Consider the following 20,390-nt stretch of genomic DNA (forward strand, 5'->3'; position numbering starts at 1 on the left):
GAAATATATTTTGAATTAGTTAAATGTCAGAATAAAGAGAGAGAGATCTGTCTATTTTTATCACTTTCATCCAATTTAGGAGTACATATACACTAAGTTTATTGTTAATTAATAAGAAAACTCCAGAGGATTCCATTCTGAGCTGAAGAAGCTTCTGATAGGTTAGTAGAGTCCATGTGAGTAAAGTGGTGGCACACCTGTGGATGCATATAAGGCAAAACACAGAGCCTGTTTCTTTGACATGGGAACATCAAGAGATGTCAACCAAAACACCAGGAAAAGAACTGTGGAGCTCCATAAGTGTGGCTCAATTTTGAATACAATTTGGTGCCATTTGCAATTAAGAAATACAGATAGTTTCTCTCTTTACTCTTAAAGTTAACAAATATGTTTTTTATATTTATCAATCTAAAAAAATAAACATTTAGTCTGATTTGATGTTACAATTAAAAAAGTGTTTCTGTTTTGATCTGAAGAGTATGTAAATATCTGGTTTCCCCTGTATATTTGATGATTGTCAGCACAAAGAGGGAGAGAGAGGAACAGAGAGGGAGAGAGAGGAGAATGAGGACAGAACAGAGATGGAACAAGAGCAGGTGAGACAGACATGTTAGTCAAATGGTTGTTTACCAAAAGTATCACCGTATCATAGGTACTCATGTATCTCGTACCTAGTGTTTCTTTTTAGGTTTGTTATTTTTCAAATTCTATATTTGTTAAGTTATGCAGGCTTGTTTACACAACAAGGCTAAATAATTATATAAACCCTTCTCAATCTAAATAGTGTACTTTGGTAGAATTAAAAAAACAAGTGTAGTGCAGGTATATGATGATTTTTAGTGCTACTTTCATCTAGTTCTGATTGTGGTTCTGTCTTGGTTAAATCCCAAGTAGTCCTGATTTTGAACTGTTGTAGTCCTGTTTTAATTCTGGATCAGTTCTGGGTCTGGTTGAATTGGGGTTTAGTCCTCGTGTCTTGATGCAGCCCTGACCTTGTTCTGCCTTGCTGCTTAATTAAAAAACTAGTTTAAGGTGTCCTGCATATGTGATATATATTTTTCCCTATATGAAGTCATTCCTTTTTGAACAAAACTCAAAACAGAGCCTATTAATCTTTCAGTCATTTCTACCCCCCACCCCCCCAAAAAAAAACAAACAAAAAAAACCCCACATGCATACTACCCTTTTGGGATAAGCCCCAGGTGTTTCAAATGTCTGGCTCCGCCTCTGCTGTAGGGTCCCTTCATTCTTCGCATATCCGTGTCGATCCGAGTGTAAATCCCGAGGCTGAACGGCCTTTGTACAAGGCACACACACTTCTTGGCAGGGCAAAGCTATGAGCTAGAAAAATCCAGGCAGACAGCCTGTGTCTGTCCAACCAATCAGAGAGCTCCTTACATCCCAAGGTGTGGCTAATTTGCATTGCAACAGGATTTTTAAAATGAGTTGCTAATTCAAATGTTAATCCCTGAGCGAACAGGCAAGGGAAATGGATTTTGAAATGAAGAGTGGAATCATTTTGAAAATCAACTTATTAAATTGGAATTCGAAAATGGTTTTTGAAATGAGTTTTTTAAAAAGCATTTTGAAAATCAATTTATTAAATTGGAATTCGAAAATGTTTTTTGAAATTAGAGCAGGGCGATATGAACAAAAATATTTATCACGATATACATTTGAAAATTTGCGATAACGATATAACTGACGATATAATTGACACTAGACAAAATACTTTACAAGTCCACAACTTTATTAGTGCAAAAAACCCTATCAATGTATTTTCACTTAAACAAGCAGCTGTTTCTTATGTGCATTAAAGTTATATAAAAATGTAACAGTGCAAATGCAAATTCCTTGCTGACAGTTTAACCAAAAGGCATTTCCAGTGGAAATTGGCCGACATATCCTCAGCATAACCATGTATAATATCCACAAAACTTAAAAAGAGGTTATACAAACACAATACCATAATATTATGTTGAAGCGCAGTACGTATCACTCCGCGAGGCTCCTGCCTACGATAGCCGTAATGCTCCGACAATCCATCAAGCGGTGCCGGTTCGTAGCTTAGCAAAGTTGTACTAAAACATTTGACAGATTTTCCAGCGCCGTGTACCACATAAAATCGTTTCGAGGTCAGTAAACACAACCAGAATTCATACATTTTTCAGAAAAATCAAAGGATTGATTTTAAGTGTGACGTATTTTCCAAACAACACGGTAATAAGGACGGCCCGCTAGCATGCGCTACCAAAAATAGTGCTTTGTTGTGTATCTGACGGACGAAAGCTAAACCAGTTCCACACCACTGAAGTTGCAGCATTTTTACAAACCAATTCTGGTTCATCCGTTTCATTTAACGATCTGCTTTTGCTCTCATTCTGCGTCGCCGCCATGTGCGTATGTAAACATAAGCACTGCGCATGCGCGGTTTACCCATATTCTATTGCGATATTTAATTTTCCTATCATTGCCCAAAATTACCCGGTATTACCGTGAATGGTATGATATAGCCCAGCCCTATTTGAAATTATTTTTTTAAAAAGCATTTTGAAAATCAGTTTATTAAATTAGAATTCAAAAATGAATTTACAAATGCAGAATTTATTCTACAATTAATTATTTAAGCACAGAATTCTTTATTTCGATGCACGTGGCTCTTGTGGTCCTCCATACATTTCAACCATAAGACATCAAAATATATGATTCAAGTAGTGATGGTAAATTTGATTCTTTTTACTGAATCAAGTTTTAATGAGTCACTCACCAAAGTGAATCGGGTTTTTTGAGTCATTTGAGTCACTGAGTCAGTCGACCAGAGAGTGCAAAAAAATGCACATTTTCACTCAAACTTAATTTGTTTCTCTTTTCATGGAAATCCTACTACTAAGATGAATGATTCTAAAAGAAAACAACTATTTTATAGAGCAAAAAAGAGCAAAAACATTTCTAAAATTAAGCAATTTCCTATCAAAATTGCTTAATAAACATTTATTTATTTTTATTTTATTTTAATATATTTTTATTTTTTATTTTATTAGTATTTTCCTTAAATGTGTTAAATATATATTTTCTCATCTAAATGTCCACTGAGCTGTGAGCCAGGGGGCGGTAATGCGCCTTAACATTGGTTGCCAACCAAGAAGAAGAGGAAGCTGTGAGCCAGGAGGGAGGGGGTGAGTGGGTGGTCGTGTCCAAATTCATGGGCTGCATCCTCCTGAGGCCGCATTTGTAGACCGATTACATCACAGCGACGCGCCGAAGGCTGTCCAAATTCGTAGACTCCTCTGAATGCAGCCGACAAATGTGTCCTCCTTTTCCCCGAATTTGAAGGATGGGTCGGGTGTGTCCTTCGTGGCCTACCATATCCCAGAATTCATAGCGCGGCCCAGCCAAACTTCAGTTTCCAACAATGGCGGCCGCTACTAAGTTTTAAAATTACTCATACTAATCATTCTGGGTCACAAAATAAACTTTTGACATATTTTCAGGCGAGAAAGTAGTTGTGTAAACATCAAATATCTGCTCAATTTATCAAGATATCGCATATTTGCAAAAGTGCTTCGACGTTTTCGGAGACGTCTGCTACCCACCTGCTCGATAGCTAGCCGGGTGCTCGAGGGTTACTGATGCGGCCGAGAACAGCACAACTCCCGGCACATCATTTTCAGATCACCGCGGACTTTCGCTGCTCGGGTTAAACGTAATATATAAGTCACTTAGAGAACCTAAAAATGTTATTGTTGGGCTTTTTTCAGTGTTTTGTTTGTTCGTGAGTAAATCGGTTTGGCTGAGATTAAAGTTATTAGATTAGATTAGATAAAATACAACTTTATTAATCCCCCGGGTGGGTTCCTCCTTGGTTTTTACACAGCTGACTAAACGTCAAACAGAAAACTGATTAAACAGAAGTATGAGACAGTCGAGAATTTACGCCAGTGTCCTGTTATATTTTAGATAGCAAGGAGCAGACGGCTGAGTTTATTAAACTCCACCGAGACAGCAGTGACGCTAATCAGAAGGCTAGACCGTCCAATTTCACGGCCGTTTACTTCCGGCCTACCTGACCTTCTGAGGACCCGGCCCACGTAGACCGCGAAGGCTGGGTCCTCAGGAGGATGCAGCCCATGAATTTGTACACGACCAGTGAGTGATTTGTTCGCTCTATGATTCAGCACAGGAGGGAGGGGGTGAGCGAGTCCTGAGTGATTCGCTTACGATTCAGCACAGGAAGGGAGGGGTGAGTAGCTCAAATGTGCTGTTAGCATATTAGCAGAGTGATGCTACTGTGAACCGAGGAGCTATTTTCTTGATGTGAGCTTCTACTCAGGGTTTTTTCTTCCAGTTCAGAGCAGAAATTTTTTTGTTACGATACTGGATGTTGTGTTTTTCTCCACAATTTTTATTATAAGCTAGATACATTGCTGCTAACAGCAACAGGGATGAGTCAGTGAGTCAGTTGGGCTTGTGAATCATGATTCATGAGTCAGTAAAGTGATTCTCGAGTATTGAACGATTCGTTCATGATTCGCGCATCACTAGATTCAAGTGTTTGCTGGGAAATAACGATAACAACACATCTAAATGCAGACTTTGAGGTTAAACAAAGTTAGTGCAAGGTTAAGAGAAAACACCTCAGGAAAGTACAGACCACTCATGAATACATAAAGAAATGAAAGAAGTGTGGTGTGAGCCAACAACAGAAATAAAAACAATGATTTAAAGAAATTGTTTGTGATTATGTAGCTTCTGTAAAAGACTTGAACCCAGCATGACCTGGACAAGGTGGATGGAGAGCAGGCGGGGACTGAGGAGTCAGTGAACACACCACAGAGTCACTGTGAAGCGACCTGGGCCCTATTTCAGGAAGCCGGTTTAGAAAACTCAGAGTGAAAAACGATACTCAGGGTTGAGTAACCCCGAACTGTCCAACTCGGAATATTCAGTTTCAGAAAGGCTGATAACAATTAGTTCAGTCAACGCGGAGTTGCTTTAACCCCAAGTTAAACGCGCGCACGAGGATACATAAAGTCCTGATTAGTGGAGCACAGATTAAGCGAGTCACCATGGAGACGGAGGGAAAGAAGGCGCGGTCAATGTATTTTACAGCACTTGAGGCCGAAATTCTGATGGCAGCATATGCCGATAACATGCAAATTCCGCGGAAAAAAAGTAACACAGCCTCAGCTGCAAAAGAAAGGGAGCATGCATGGCAAAACAAAGCCGACAGAGTCAATGCGTGAGTGTTAATTTAAACATTGATCTAGGGATTTCCACCCATTTAACACGTTATTTTATTACATTTTATTTTATTTTTTATTTTATACATTTTATTTTGTGATGTGATGTGAGCGCAGGTGCAACCCAACAGGCTCCAAACGTTCCTGGCAGCAAGTAAAAATGAAATATAAAAATATAGTCCAACCAGGTAAGGTGTAATTGTATTATGAGCCATAGTGCTTGGTCTGTTTGTCCGATGTAAATCAATTGCAGTTAGAGGCTACATTAATTTCCCCTCTGTAAGCACTAATTGAAATTATCTGAGCACATTACAAGTACATATTTGCTTACCCTGTATGCTCAAATGTGACCCGTTATAGCCAACAGAAAAAAAGCGGAGGCCCGAAAAACAGGTGGGGGTCCTCCACCACCACCACTCACAGAGGCTGAGCAGTTGGCTTCCACATTTGTGGTAATGTTGGCAGCATCACATATGATCTTCACAGTGCAGAGAACACAAATTAGCATCCATTACTATAATGACATAATTTGTTAGTTTGAAATGCTACAGGGAACCATGTACCTGTACATTAATGCTGTGGAAAGACTTCCTGTTCACATAGTCTCCTTCATTTACTGAAGGAGCAATGATTGGAATGTGAGTGCCATCTATACAGCCAATCACGCCTGGGAACCGTGAGAATAAATGTAAAATTTAAGTAGTAGTTCAAGTATCACCACATCATGAATTAAGTTTTGGTCATCCTGATACCTGCAATTTTGTGGAATCCCTCTTTGATAAATCTTGTGGGTCTATGACCGGGGAACACCACAAACGAGTACAGGAGACGTTTCAGTGCAACTGTAACATTCCTGACTGCCCGACAGACGGTAGCCTTGGAAACGTGCTCAGCGTCACCAATATTATACAGAAAGCTCCCGTTTGCAAAAAACCGAAGTGCAATACAAATAATATGTACAGAACTGAGAGGATGTCCGCGATGTGTCACATGAGCAATATTAGGCCTGAGGATGTTATTCAAATAAATTATAGATTGTGCTGAAAAACTGTAACGTTCACACAGAAAATCATCAGGAAATGATAAAATGTCCAAACGCGCTCTAATCACTCTCTCCCGGCGGAGAGCTCTGCGGAGAATTTGGGCTTCAACATCTACTGGCTCTTCAAGGAAGGAGCACGCCATGTCTGACACTTCCTACAGTCAGGTTTCCGACAAAGAGGCGGAGAAGGTCAGGGTTAGTTGAAGTAAACCTGCTAGGGGGCAGGTTAGCTTCACGGAGTGTGTCGTCATAGTAACTCACTCAGAATTAATCTAAACTCGCTTTGTGAAACCGAAAACCCAGAGTTTTCGTTAACTCAGGGTATACTTACTCAGAGTTTGCACTAAACCGGCTTTCTGAAATAGGGCCCAGGGGTCCGTTCTTCGTACCGCTTACTACATCCAAGATCAAATGACACATCCAAGATCAAATCATCGTGGCAACTTTGAGCTCGCTATTCCGGTTCTCCAAACACACCTGTTGTTGACGATTAGTACAGCTGGATGAAGTAATGTGAGATCACTGGGTGGCTTAACAGGGGCTACGCATCAATAGTAGAAACATTGATCGGCAACCCTTTGATTGGTCGGCGAATCAAACGGTTGATTCTTGCTCAATCAAGAGCAAGAATTCTTGATTGAGGGATTTCAGGAGTTTCAGAGTTTAATTAAAACGCAAGGGAACACTGCAAAGGCTGCAAAAGCAAGGAGAGAGGGCTGGCAGAAAGTTGCTGACAAATTAAACTCGTAAGTAATTTATTATATTATATTATATTATATCATATTATATTATATTACATTATATCCTCTTTCACATTAGAGCCACAACAGGACCCACTAGAACATGTGAACAAGTAAAAGTGAAATATAACAATATTCTACAGCATGGTAATATTTATCACTTATATTGCTTTTAGTCTCTTGGAAAGAGACCCTGAAATAATCTGTTTGTTTGTTTATAACAGCAACCAAGAAAAGGACAGGTGGTGGTCCTGCACCCCCTCGTCACACCCCGGCAGAGGAGCTGGCCCTAGGGTTGAATGCCACCAGACCCATTGTTGAGGGCATCCCTGGGGGCAGCTCTTCCTTAGACCAGCAGCCGGGGTGCAGTAGCAGCAGCACCTTCATAACTGGTAAATGAGCTCATAATTCTATTTGTACAATGTAAAATATTTGGTTGTTGCCTTAATTAAAATGCTTTTTGTACTTTGACATTTATTGACATCGTGGGTTTTTTTGTGTGTAGTTTTACATAACACTCCATCACTTTTACCTGTTCCCATGCAAGGGGTGACTGAAGCATGCACAGTAAGTTGGGAGATATATACATATATAAATAAATAAATAAAAAGGATCCTGTCTATCCCGCAATATACGCTGAATTCTGAAAACTCTCCTTATCAATCTTGCACCTTCCGCAATGGGTTGCTCTCGTACAAACGGACAGGACATGGCTGCGACAGACTTCCCAAATCCGCCTTCGCTTTTATAGCCGTGGTCTCTCATCTTAATTACACGAAGTAATTTACTATTACTGCTCTAAAATATGAATTACATCTGAAATAATCAAATACATGGAATGGAATGATTAATAGTACATTTCCCTTCTTTTAGGAAATGACCTGTATGTATCTGTATGAAATCAATAAAAGAATCAAATACTGCATTATCTTTAGTTACATTGATAATATTTATTTATGGAAAAACAGTGGAAAAATATCGCTGTTGCTTTCGTATAAATGAAGCGGACATACCTGAGTGGCCACGATCTAATCCAGTTTACATAAAGTAAGCCTGCTCCCGAGCAGGTTTACGCTTACGGATCAGTTGCTATGACAGCAAGTCCCAGATGAGCTTCGGAGAACCGAACGATCCAAGATCACGCGAAATCATCAACAATCAAATCCAGCTGACTTACTTAGCGAGGTACGAAGAACGAACCCCTGTTTAGCACCTCACAGTAAGCAGGAAGTTTGTTTTCAAAATAAAGATCACTTTTTGTTATGTCCAAACTTTATTACTACTTTCAAACTTTTATTAAAACTTTATAAGAGCAGAAGTTAAAAACCTGAGACCAACTTGGTATTTACATGAAAACTAATAAAACCTGAGACCCAGACGCTGAATTCATAAATACTGAAACACAAAGAGCAGTAAAGACGCCGCGGACAGGAAACTGACATCACCACAGAACTCCAGCGTCCCCAATAATCAATCATGAAAACAGCTGAGAAATACATTTAAAGGACACTTAAATCAAAACAAGGCAGCCGATCGTCACGGTAACGGCACGGCTGACGTCACATGGGCTTGGTGGTGCTGTTATAAACAGACGTCTCCTCCTTGGACAGTGCTTCGTGGGTGGGGCACGTGTTGACGGGCCTGTGTGTGCGCCTCTTGCGGGCCCTCAGGAAGCAGTAGGCCAGGATGGCCAGCAGAGACAAGATGGCCACCGACAGGATCACGGCGAGCGTGATGGAACCTGTGGAGGAGGACAGTGAGGTCATGTCCTGTTTGTACTGTAGAACAGTTGAAAGCTGAGGTTAAATCTCTCACTTGAGTCGTCGTCTACTTCCTTGTCGAAGCGCTCAAACAAACCTCTGGCGAACACATCGTTCTCTGCAGGGAAAGAAGAAAAAGCAGCAGTGAGTTCCAAAACTCATAAGCGGGTGAGCCGCTCTCTCTTCCCGTTTCCTTATCTGGAAGTCAGCGAGTTTTATGAAGTTCTGCCGGAGTGCTTACATTTCTGTGCTTCAGCACAAACTGCGTCAGGTTAGCGAGAAGACGTCTGAATGACATTGTCACAGAGTCATGTGACTGCAGTGTATGTGAGCAGTTTCTGTGTGTGGAGCTCATCTCATGAGTGAAGGGTCCTAACGTTTGATTTCCCACAGACAAAAAAATCCCAATTTTTACGTTTGTGTTAGCTGGTAGCCAAGGCAACGCCACCTTCAGCCGGCCAATAGAAGCCGCTCCCGTGCTTAGCGAGACGCTCACTTTCTTTAAGTCAGAGCGCTGCAGTGTGGGTGACGCTCAGGTTGGGTTGATCTTTAATCTGCTGGAAAGCCAGCGCTCTGTTATGAAGATTAAGTGTTTGTGTGTGCGAATGTGTGTGTACCGCCGACTTCTTTGCAGTACTCTCTGCATGTCTGATCGTCTGGAAAGTTGTTTTCGTTCCCGTCACAGCCACCGTAGGTGAACTCGTGACACTTCTGGTCCAGGGGGTCATAGTACCAGCCGGGGAATTTGGCCCGGCACGGACCGGTGCGGGGAGGCTCCGTGCACTGAGCTGAGGGGGGAGGGGTTAATTAGCATGTAGCTTGTTAGCTTTGAGTATTTCTTTAACAAAGAAAATTAAAACAAACCTTTCTTCTTGTTCACATCAATGTCCAGAAGAAGGCTCAAGGTCTGATTCACTGAGGAGGAGGAGGAAGGTCAGCTACACTCAGTGTGTGTGTGTGTGTGTGTGTGTGTGTTTGTGTGTGTGTGTGTGTGCGCGTTACGTTGGTGGCACTGGCTCTCGTCTGATCCGTCGCTGCACTGCTTCACGTTGTCACACTCCATACTTCTGTCCAGGCAGCAGCCGTTGCCACAGGTTAGCTGATCAGGACCGCACGGCGAGCTGCACACCTCTTAAAACACACACACACACGCACACACACTGAGCATCCTGGTTGTACTGTGGAGCAGAGATGAAGAGGTGCGCTGTGGGACTGACCTGCAGCGGGCAGAGTAACACTCCTCTGCGATGACACTGTGGACAAAAATACAGAAACAGTGTTACAATAAAGGTGTGTGTCTGTGTTCATGTGTACATGTGTGCGTGTGTGTACCTGTGACTCCTCTGCAGGCAGACAGACACTCTTGTTCAGACAGGAAGTTGTTCTCGTTTCCTATACAGCCTCCGAACACAAACATCTCACAGACGCCCTTTGTGATGTTGTAACGCCAGCGAGTAAATTTTGCGCGGCACGGCCCGACCTTCACCGGAGCCTGACAGTATGCTGAGGGCGAGGACAGCGTCAGTTACATCACTTCCTGTCAGACTTTTACCTACAGAAATACAGCTGACTGCAGTGCTGAAAACAAACAGGGTGTGCCACTGTGACAACACTTGCACCATTTACTGTTTTGCAAACTCCCATTTTACGGTTTTAAAGCCCGACTCTGGTCAGAGCTGCGATCAATACAGACTCAGTGAATCACGTGACCCTGAAATCAGCTGAAAGGAAGATGTCAAATAGAATTACGTCAAGTTTCTGCTGTGAGTGTGGGGGCGTCCTCTGAGCGTGCATGAGTCAGGTAATCCAGTCTGACCAGTTTAAGAGGAGCGAGAAAACAAACACCATTCCCTCCACCAATTAGCTGACTCTGCTTCTACCACACCGTTTAACTGATCAATAACACAGTGATTCAGCCATCAGCTGATCGATAAAGTGACGATAAGTGAAGACTTCAGACCCAATAAAGTCAGACTGAGATGAAACAAACTAAACGTCCTCAAAACCTAAAATTGACCAAATTCTCTATTGACTCTGGCACAGGGCTCTGCACATGCTACAGACTTATTGTTGGAATACATATCCCATGAGCACTCACAGCTGGTCTGTTGTGGGTTAAGAACGAGGACTGTGACCTTGGCATCATCTGATTTGCCGTTGGAGTCGTTGACCGTCAGCTTGAAGACATACGAGCCTGTCTGCAGGTTGGAGAGCTGCACCTGGTCAGGATAATTGGTCTCCTGCAGAAGCCCATTCAAAAATAACAGCATTTAAAAGTGAAATGAGCTGGACTCAGTCACAGCTGAATGCTGCAGAGGGACGCTGAAGAACAATTACATTCACCTGGACACACCTGCACAGACACAAGTCCTTATTTTAACTTCCAAAAACCAAGGCAGAGTGAAAACTGGACAGATTGTGAATGAGATTTGGTGGGCTGGAAGCTGCTCTGCTGAATTTTATATTCAAAGTAGTGGATACAGTGAACTACCCGTCTGTCTCCAGGTGAAGTCTCCCTGTAACACAGAAGCCCCCACCCCCGTGCTGCAGCACCTGTACCTCTATCTTTACACTGCTGTCTCCTCTCTCCAGACTCCAGCGGTAGTCTTTAATTTTTGCGCCGCTCAGCGCCACACTCTCAGTGCCGTTGAGCATCACAGTCTCTCCAGGCTGAATGGTGACATCACGGCCTGCGTTGGCGACGGGTGGATGCTTCTTACCTGGAGACAGAGTGAGGGGGAGCTGAAGTCAGATGGATTCTGAGACAGGGTCAGAGATCACGTGCATAGAGAGGAAGCGCAGCCTGAAATGATAATAATAATGGATTGCATATATAGCGCTTTTCGAGACCCTCAAAGTGCTTTACAATTCCACTATTCATTCACTCTCACATTCACACACTGGTGGAGGAAAGCTACAGTTGTAGCCACAGCTGCCCTGGGCAGACTGACAGAAGCGAGGCTGCCAATCAAGTGAGGTGGGGGCCGGCCCGGCCAACACCAGTAGGCGGTAGGTGTCCAAGGACACAACGACCAAGACAGACAGAGCACTGGCGAGGCGTTAGTCCCACAGTTACGATGGAGGTGAGCTGGTCACAGCGTTGTGCCGGTGGCTTCAGCCACAGATAACAGGCGTCTGTGCCGTGGTTATCTGTCAGCGTGGAGGGAACATGTGACATCCTGTAACACTTAATCAGCTGATCACGGCGGTCTGAGAGAACGAAGCTGCAGATCATCTTTAACCCGCTCCTCACACAGCAGAGGAACACGCCGTCTACGCGACAGCTGCTCTTCAAAAACATTAAACAGAAGCTGTGTCCCAAAACCTAGGCCACGTCCTTCGGAGGACCCGGCCTTCGCAGTCTATGTGGGCCGGTGTTCTGGGAGTCCATCCTACCTGAAAAAACATCCTATACAATGTTTCTGTGCAGACACAGTGCATGCGCACAACACCAAACACAGAATTAACTCCTTTTTCTCTCACCCATCCAGAATACTTCTTAAGGTTATGGTTATGGTTAGGATTATGGTTAGGTTTAGTCGCAAGTCACCCTCAAATTATAATGCGGGTAGGACGTTTTGTCAGAGTAGTATAGTTTCTCAGAACACCCGGTCCTGCTCCGACGAACAGGCGTGTGTGTTCTGACCTGGCGACCCTGTCGGGCTCCGAGTCTGCCCACCGACCTCCCTGCTGACACACTTGGGCCCACAGCCAATCACCCGCCTCCATCCCTCCTCTTGCCTGCATCTTCACCCCCCTGCACATGCTCAGACCTCTCTCAGCCTCCGAGAGTCCTTCTGATCCTGCTCACTGAGCAGAACTGACATCACGGAGAGTCAGTAAGCCTGAAAGTACTCACCTTCTTTCTGGGGGGCTGCCAGGTACTTCCGGTACACGGCGTCTCTGACGTAGCTCTTGTACCCGCTCTGGGTCACGAACCTGCACGCGAACCGATTCCTACGCACGCAGTTGAACAGCACGCACGTGCGGTTCTCCTCTCCGGGGACGCTCGGCTCCAGCAACGCCAGGTTGCAGTGCACTTGCCCGCAACACGCGCGCTTGCACTCGAGCTCGGAGTAGAAGCTCGCGGTGGCCAACATGACCGCGCCCTGCTTCACCGCGTCCTCCGCGTACAGCACGAAGTCCTCCTGCCCGCGCCGGAACTCGTCCTCACAGTGCGGGTCCACCGCCCCCCCGGACCGCAAGAGCGCGAAAACGAGGAGGAGGAGGGGGGAGGAAGAGGAGCGCGTGGACATGTCCGTCTGCGGTCAGTCTACGCGCGAGGAGGAAAAGACGCTCAGCTCCGATGTACCTCCTCAGGTGTGTCTCACCTGCTCTCTGACAGGAAGACAAACACCTCGCCCCGCCCCCACACAGGTGATTCTGACGCGCCGCTGACGTCAACAACAACAACAGGTGAATTTATACTGGTGTCAAGCCAGCCTCCAATTCGAGACTTGCAGTCAAGCCAGCCTCCAGTTTGTTTTACGTTCCCTGTGTATTCAAAGTATTACGGGAATGGATGTGGAAACCGGATTTCAAAATAAAAGCCAACTTCGAGTGAATTAACAGATATGTTAAGAACATAATAACATATAATTTAGGCTTTTTTTTTTTTACAAACTCTAATGTTAGATCTATATGACACAGCCTTGTACCCTAATTGTGCCCTGTCACTATCAAGGCCATCTTATTTTGGATTTCAAAGTAAAAGCCCTGTGAATCTTCATTTTTGAACTACTCTTTCAATGACTTAATAATGCTCTTAAAAGCAAAAGTCGTATTTCCAAATACTATTTGAACTTTATATCAACACTTTCCAACCACAGTCTTTTTACAGTGATACCATATCAATATCAAGTCAGTCTGATTTTGCCTTTCATAGTAATGGCCCTTTGAAATTGTCCATAATTGACTTAATCTTCTAACGATTCAAAATGCTCTAAAATGAAAAATTCTTGTTTCCACAGGGTAATTCCACCTTAGATCAACAGTATACAGCCCCACAGTGATACCATATCAATATCAAGTCATTCTGATTATGCCTTCCAAAATAAAAGCCTTTTTAAATTGTCCATAATTGACCTAACTTTCAGTGATTTCAAAATGTTTTAAAATGGAAATTTCCTGTTTCCACAGGGTAATTCCACTCCAGATCAACAGTATACAACCTCACGATGTTACCATATCAATATCAAGACATTCTGATATTGCTTTAAAAAATAAAAGCATTTTCAAACTGCCCATATCTGAGTTGCTCCTGGAACAATTTCAAAATGCTCTAAAATGGCACATTCCTGTTTCCACAGGGTAATTCCACTTTAGATCAACAGTATACAGCCCCACAGTGATACCATATCAATATCAAGTCATTCTGATTTTGCTCTCAAAAATAAAAGCCTTTTCAAATTGTCCATAATTGACCTAACTTTCAGTGATTTCAAAATGCTCTAAAAAGGAAAATTCCTGTTTCCACAGGGTAATTCCACCTTAGATCAACAGTATACAGCCCCACAGTGATACCATATCAATATCAAGTCATTCTGATTATGCCTTCCAAAGTAAAAGCCTTTTCAAATTGTCCACAATTGACCTAACTTTCAGTGATTTCAAAATGCTCTAAAATGGAAATTTCCTGTTTCCACAGGGTAATTCCACCTTAGATCAACAGTATACAGCCCCACAGTGATACCATATCAATATCAAGTCATTCTGATTATGCCTTCCAAAATAAATGCCCTTTCAAATTGAGCATATACGGCCTACTTTTTTGACGATTTCAAAATGTTCTTAAACAGAATTTTGCTGTTTCCACAGGATAATTTCACTTTAGTTCAACAGTATACAACCTCACGATGTTACCATATCAATATCAAGTCATTCTGATTTTGCTTTCAAAAATAAAAGCATTTTCAAACTGCCCATATCTGACTTGATCCTGGAACAATTTCAAAATGCTCTAAAATGGAAAATTCCTGTTTCCACAGGGTAATTCCACCTTAGATCAACAGTATACAGCCCCACAGTGATACCATATCAATATCAAGTCATTCTGATTATGCCTTCCAAAATAAATGCCCTTTCAAATTGAGCATATACGGCCTACTTTTTTGACGATTTCAAAATGTTCTTAAACAGAATTTTGCTGTTTCCACAGGATAATTTCACTTTAGTTCAACAGTATACAACCTCACGATGTTACCATATCAATATCAAGTCATTCTGATTTTGCTTTCAAAAATAAAAGCATTTTCAAACTGCCCATATCTGACTTGATCCTGGAACAATTTCAAAATGCTCTAAAATGGAAAATTCCTGTTTCCACAGGGTAATTCCACCTTAGATCAACAGTATACAGCCCCACAGTGATACCATATCAATATCAAGTCATTCTGATTATGCCTTCCAAAATAAAAGACTTTTTAAATTGTCCATAATTGACCTAACTTTCAGTGATTTCAAAATGCTCTAAAATGGAAATTTCCTGTTTCCACAGGGTAATTCCACTTTAGATCAACAGTATACAGCCCCACAGTGATACCATATTAATATCAAGTCATTCTGATTTTGCCTTCCAAAGTAAAAGCCTTTTCAAATTGTCCACAATTGACCTAACTTTCAGTGATTTCAAAATGCTCTAAAATGGAAATTTCCTGTTTCCACAGGATAATTCCACTCCAGATCAACAGTATACAGCCCCACAGTGATACCATATTAATATCAAGTCATTCTGATTATGCCTTCCAAAATAAAAGACTTTTCAAATTGCCAAGATACAACCTACTCTTTTAAAGATTTCAAAATGCTCTAAAAGTGAAAATTGCTGATTCCACAGGATAATTTCACTTTAGGTCAACAGTATACAACCTCACGATGTTACCATATCAATTTCAAGTCATTCTGATTATGCCTTCCAAAATAATGGCCTGTTGAAAATGCCCATAATTTACCTAACTTTCAGTGATTTCAGAATGCTCTAAAAAGGAAGATTTCAGTTTCCACAGGGTAATTCCACTTTAGATCAACAGTATACAACCTCACGATGTTACCATGTCAATTTCAAGTCAGTCTGATTTTGCTTTTCAAAATAAAAGCTTTTTCAATTTGCCCATATATGACTTACTCTTGGAGCGAATTCAAAATGCTCTAAGATGGAAAATTGCTGTTTCCACAGCATAATTCCACTTTAGATCAATAGTATCCAACCCCACAGTGATACCATATCAATATCAAATCAGTCTGATGTTGCCTTCCAAAATAAAAGACTTTTCAAATTGCCGATATACGACCTACTCTTTTAAAGAATTCAGAACGCTCTAAAAATGAAACTTGCTCTTTCCACAGGATGAATCCATGTTAGATCAAAAGTGTACATCCACACCATGGTACTACTTCAATTTCAAGTCATTCTGATTTTGCCTTCTAAAATAATGGCCTGTTGAAAATGCCAATAACTTACCTAACTTTAAGTGATTTCAAAATGCTCTAAAAAGGAAATTTTCTGTTTCCACAGAATAATTTCACTTTAAATCAACAGTATACAACCCCACAGAGATACGATGTTAAGATCAAGTCACTCTGATTTTGCCTTCCAAAATAAAAGTATTTTCAAATTGCCCGTAGACGACCTACTCGTTTAACGATTTCAAAATGCTCTTAAATTGAAAGATGCTGTTTCCACAGGATAATTCCACTTTAGATCAACAGTATCCAACCCGACAGTAAAACCATGTAAATTTCATGTTGGTCTGATTTCGCCTTTCAAATTAATGGCCCGTCGAATTTGTCCATATTGTTAGCTTCATAGCATAAGTGCCTAAGTCATTGACTTAGTCAAATGACTTAGGCAATTATGCTATGAAGCTAACGATATGTGATATACTCTTTCAATTATTTCAGAATGTTTTAAAAATGAAAATTGCTGTTTCAACACATATTGGGTTTTCATTTTGAAAAGCAAAATCAGACTCAATTGATTATGACAGAATTGAATCATAAAGATGATGTAAAAGGAAGCTGAAATTGCCACTAGGTTGTAATTGATAGCACGTTTATATTTTAAGTCTGTGGAAAGATGTCATTCTAAATAAAGAAATTACAAAACAGCTTGCAAACCAACCATGACATCTTTCCACAGACTTAAAATATAAACGTACTATCAATTACAACCTAGTGGCAATTTCAGCTTCCTTTTACATCATCTTTATGATTCAATTCTGTCATAATCAATTGAGTCTGATTTTGCTTTTCAAAATGAAAACCCAATATGTGTTGAAACAGCAATTTTCATTTTTAAAACATTCTGAAATAATTGAAAGAGTATATCACATATGGACAAATTCGACGGGCCATTAATTTGAAAGGCGAAATCAGACCAACATGAAATTTACATGGTTTTACTGTCGGGTTGGATACTGTTGATCTAAAGTGGAATTATCCTGTGGAAACAGCATCTTTCAATTTAAGAGCATTTTGAAATCGTTAAACGAGTAGGTCGTCTACGGGCAATTTGAAAATACTTTTATTTTGGAAGGCAAAATCAGAGTGACTTGATCTTAACATCGTATCTCTGTGGGGTTGTATACTGTTGATTTAAAGTGAAATTATTCTGTGGAAACAGAAAATTTCCTTTTTAGAGCATTTTGAAATCACTTAAAGTTAGGTAAGTTATTGGCATTTTCAACAGGCCATTATTTTGGAAGGCAAAATCAGAATGACTTGAAATTGAAGTAGTACCATGGTGTGGATGTACACTTTTGATCTAACATGGATTCATCCTGTGGAAAGAGCAAGTTTCATTTTTAGAGCGTTCTGAATTCTTTAAAAGAGTAGGTCGTATATCGGCAATTTGAAAAGTCTTTTATTTTGGAAGGCAACATCAGACTGATTTGATATTGATATGGTATCACTGTGGGGTTGGATACTATTGATCTAAAGTGGAATTATGCTGTGGAAACAGCAATTTTCCATCTTAGAGCATTTTGAATTCGCTCCAAGAGTAAGTCATATATGGGCAAATTGAAAAGGCTTTTATTTTGAAAAGCAAAATCAGACTGACTTGAAATTGACATGGTAACATCGTGAGGTTGTATACTGTTGATCTAAAGTGGAATTACCCTGTGGAAACTGAAATCTTCCTTTTTAGAGCATTCTGAAATCACTGAAAGTTAGGTAAATTATGGGCATTTTCAACAGGCCATTATTTTGGAAGGCATAATCAGAATGACTTGAAATTGATATGGTAACATCGTGAGGTTGTATACTGTTGACCTAAAGTGAAATTATCCTGTGGAATCAGCAATTTTCACTTTTAGAGCATTTTGAAATCTTTAAAAGAGTAGGTTGTATCTTGGCAATTTGAAAAGTCTTTTATTTTGGAAGGCATAATCAGAATGACTTGATATTAATATGGTATCACTGTGGGGCTGTATACTGTTGATCTGGAGTGGAATTATCCTGTGGAAACAGGAAATTTCCATTTTAGAGCATTTTGAAATCACTGAAAGTTAGGTCAATTGTGGACAATTTGAAAAGGCTTTTACTTTGGAAGGCAAAATCAGAATGACTTGATATTAATATGGTATCACTGTGGGGCTGTATACTGTTGATCTAAAGTGGAATTACCCTGTGGAAACAGGAAATTTCCATTTTAGAGCATTTTGAAATCACTGAAAGTTAGGTCAATTATGGACAATTTAAAAAGTCTTTTATTTTGGAAGGCATAATCAGAATGACTTGATATTGATATGGTATCACTGTGGGGCTGTATACTGTTGATCTAAGGTGGAATTACCCTGTGGAAACAGGAATTTTCCATTTTAGAGCATTTTGAAATTGTTCCAGGATCAAGTCAGATATGGGCAGTTTGAAAATGCTTTTATTTTTGAAAGCAAAATCAGAATGACTTGATATTGATATGGTAACATCGTGAGGTTGTATACTGTTGAACTAAAGTGAAATTATCCTGTGGAAACAGCAAAATTCTGTTTAAGAACATTTTGAAATCGTCAAAAAAGTAGGCCGTATATGCTCAATTTGAAAGGGCATTTATTTTGGAAGGCATAATCAGAATGACTTGATATTGATATGGTATCACTGTGGGGCTGTATACTGTTGATCTAAGGTGGAATTACCCTGTGGAAACAGGAAATTTCCATTTTAGAGCATTTTGAAATCACTGAAAGTTAGGTCAATTGTGGACAATTTGAAAAGGCTTTTACTTTGGAAGGCATAATCAGAATGACTTGATATTGATATGGTATCACTGTGGGGCTGTATACTGTTGATCTAAAGTGGAATTACCCTGTGGAAACAGGAAATTTCCATTTTAGAGCATTTTGAAATCACTGAAAGGTAGGTCAATTGTGGACAATTTGAAAAGGCTTTTACTTTGGAAGGCAAAATCAGAATGACTTGACATTGATATGGTATCACTGTGGGGCTGTATACTGTTGATCTAAAGTGGAATTACCCTGTGGAAACAGGAAATTTCCATTTTAGAGCATTTTGAAATCACTGAAAGTTAGGTCAATTATGGACAATTTGAAAAGGCTTTTATTTTGGAAGGCATAATCAGAATGACTTGATATTGATATGGTATCACTGTGGGGCTGTATACTGTTGATCTAAGGTGGAATTACCCTGTGGAAACAGGAATTTTCCTTTTTAGAGCATTTTGAAATCACTGAAAGTTAGGTCAATTATGGACAATTTGAAAAGGCTTTTATTTTTGAGAGCAAAATCAGAATGACTTGATATTGATATGGTATCACTGTGGGGCTGTATACTGTTGATCTAAAGTGGAATTACCCTGTGGAAACAGGAATGTGCCATTTTAGAGCATTTTGAAATTGTTCCAGGAGCAACTCAGATATGGGCAGTTTGAAAATGCTTTTATTTTTTAAAGCAATATCAGAATGTCTTGATATTGATATGGTAACATCGTGAGGTTGTATACTGTTGATCTGGAGTGGAATTACCCTGTGGAAACAGGAAATTTCCATTTTAAAACATTTTGAAATCACTGAAAGTTAGGTCAATTATGGACAATTTAAAAAGGCTTTTATTTTGGAAGGCATAATCAGAATGACTTGATATTGATATGGTATCACTGTGGGGCTGTATACTGTTGATCTAAGGTGGAATTACCCTGTGGAAACAAGAATTTTTCATTTTAGAGCATTTTGAATCGTTAGAAGATTAAGTCAATTATGGACAATTTCAAAGGGCCATTACTATGAAAGGCAAAATCAGACTGACTTGATATTGATATGGTATCACTGTAAAAAGACTGTGGTTGGAAAGTGTTGATATAAAGTTCAAATAGTATTTGGAAATACGACTTTTGCTTTTAAGAGCATTATTAAGTCATTGAAAGAGTAGTTCAAAAATGAAGATTCACAGGGCTTTTACTTTGAAATCCAAAATAAGATGGCCTTGATAGTGACAGGGCACAATTAGGGTACAAGGCTGTGTCATATAGATCTAACATTAGAGTTTGTAAAAAAAAAAAAAGCCTAAATTATATGTTATTATGTTCTTAACATATCTGTTAATTCACTCGAAGTTGGCTTTTATTTTGAAATCCGGTTTCCACATCCATTCCCGT

General features: G+C 40.4%; 1 protein-coding gene across 1 annotated transcript; it reads right to left on the reverse strand.

Annotated features, from left to right (window-relative positions):
- Positions 1 to 8,276: 8,276 nt before the first annotated feature.
- Positions 8,277 to 13,210, reverse strand: LOC308397655 (kunitz-type protease inhibitor 1-like). Its single transcript, XM_080883684.1, has 10 exons — positions 12,642 to 13,210; positions 11,342 to 11,502; positions 10,881 to 11,022; positions 10,115 to 10,285; positions 10,000 to 10,035; positions 9,785 to 9,913; positions 9,647 to 9,697; positions 9,400 to 9,570; positions 8,838 to 8,900; positions 8,277 to 8,763 (listed from the first exon to the last, which is right to left on the reverse strand). Exons 1-10 carry the CDS (start codon positions 13,036 to 13,038, stop codon positions 8,582 to 8,584), a joined length of 1,503 nt encoding a protein of 500 aa, XP_080739810.1. The 5' UTR covers positions 13,039 to 13,210; the 3' UTR covers positions 8,277 to 8,581.
- Positions 13,211 to 20,390: the final 7,180 nt, after the last annotated feature.

The sequence above is a fragment of the Rhamphochromis sp. 'chilingali' genome (assembly GCF_963969265.1).
Source record: "Rhamphochromis sp. 'chilingali' genome assembly, chromosome: 5".
NCBI classification, from domain to species: Eukaryota; Metazoa; Chordata; class Actinopteri; order Cichliformes; family Cichlidae; genus Rhamphochromis; species Rhamphochromis sp. 'chilingali'.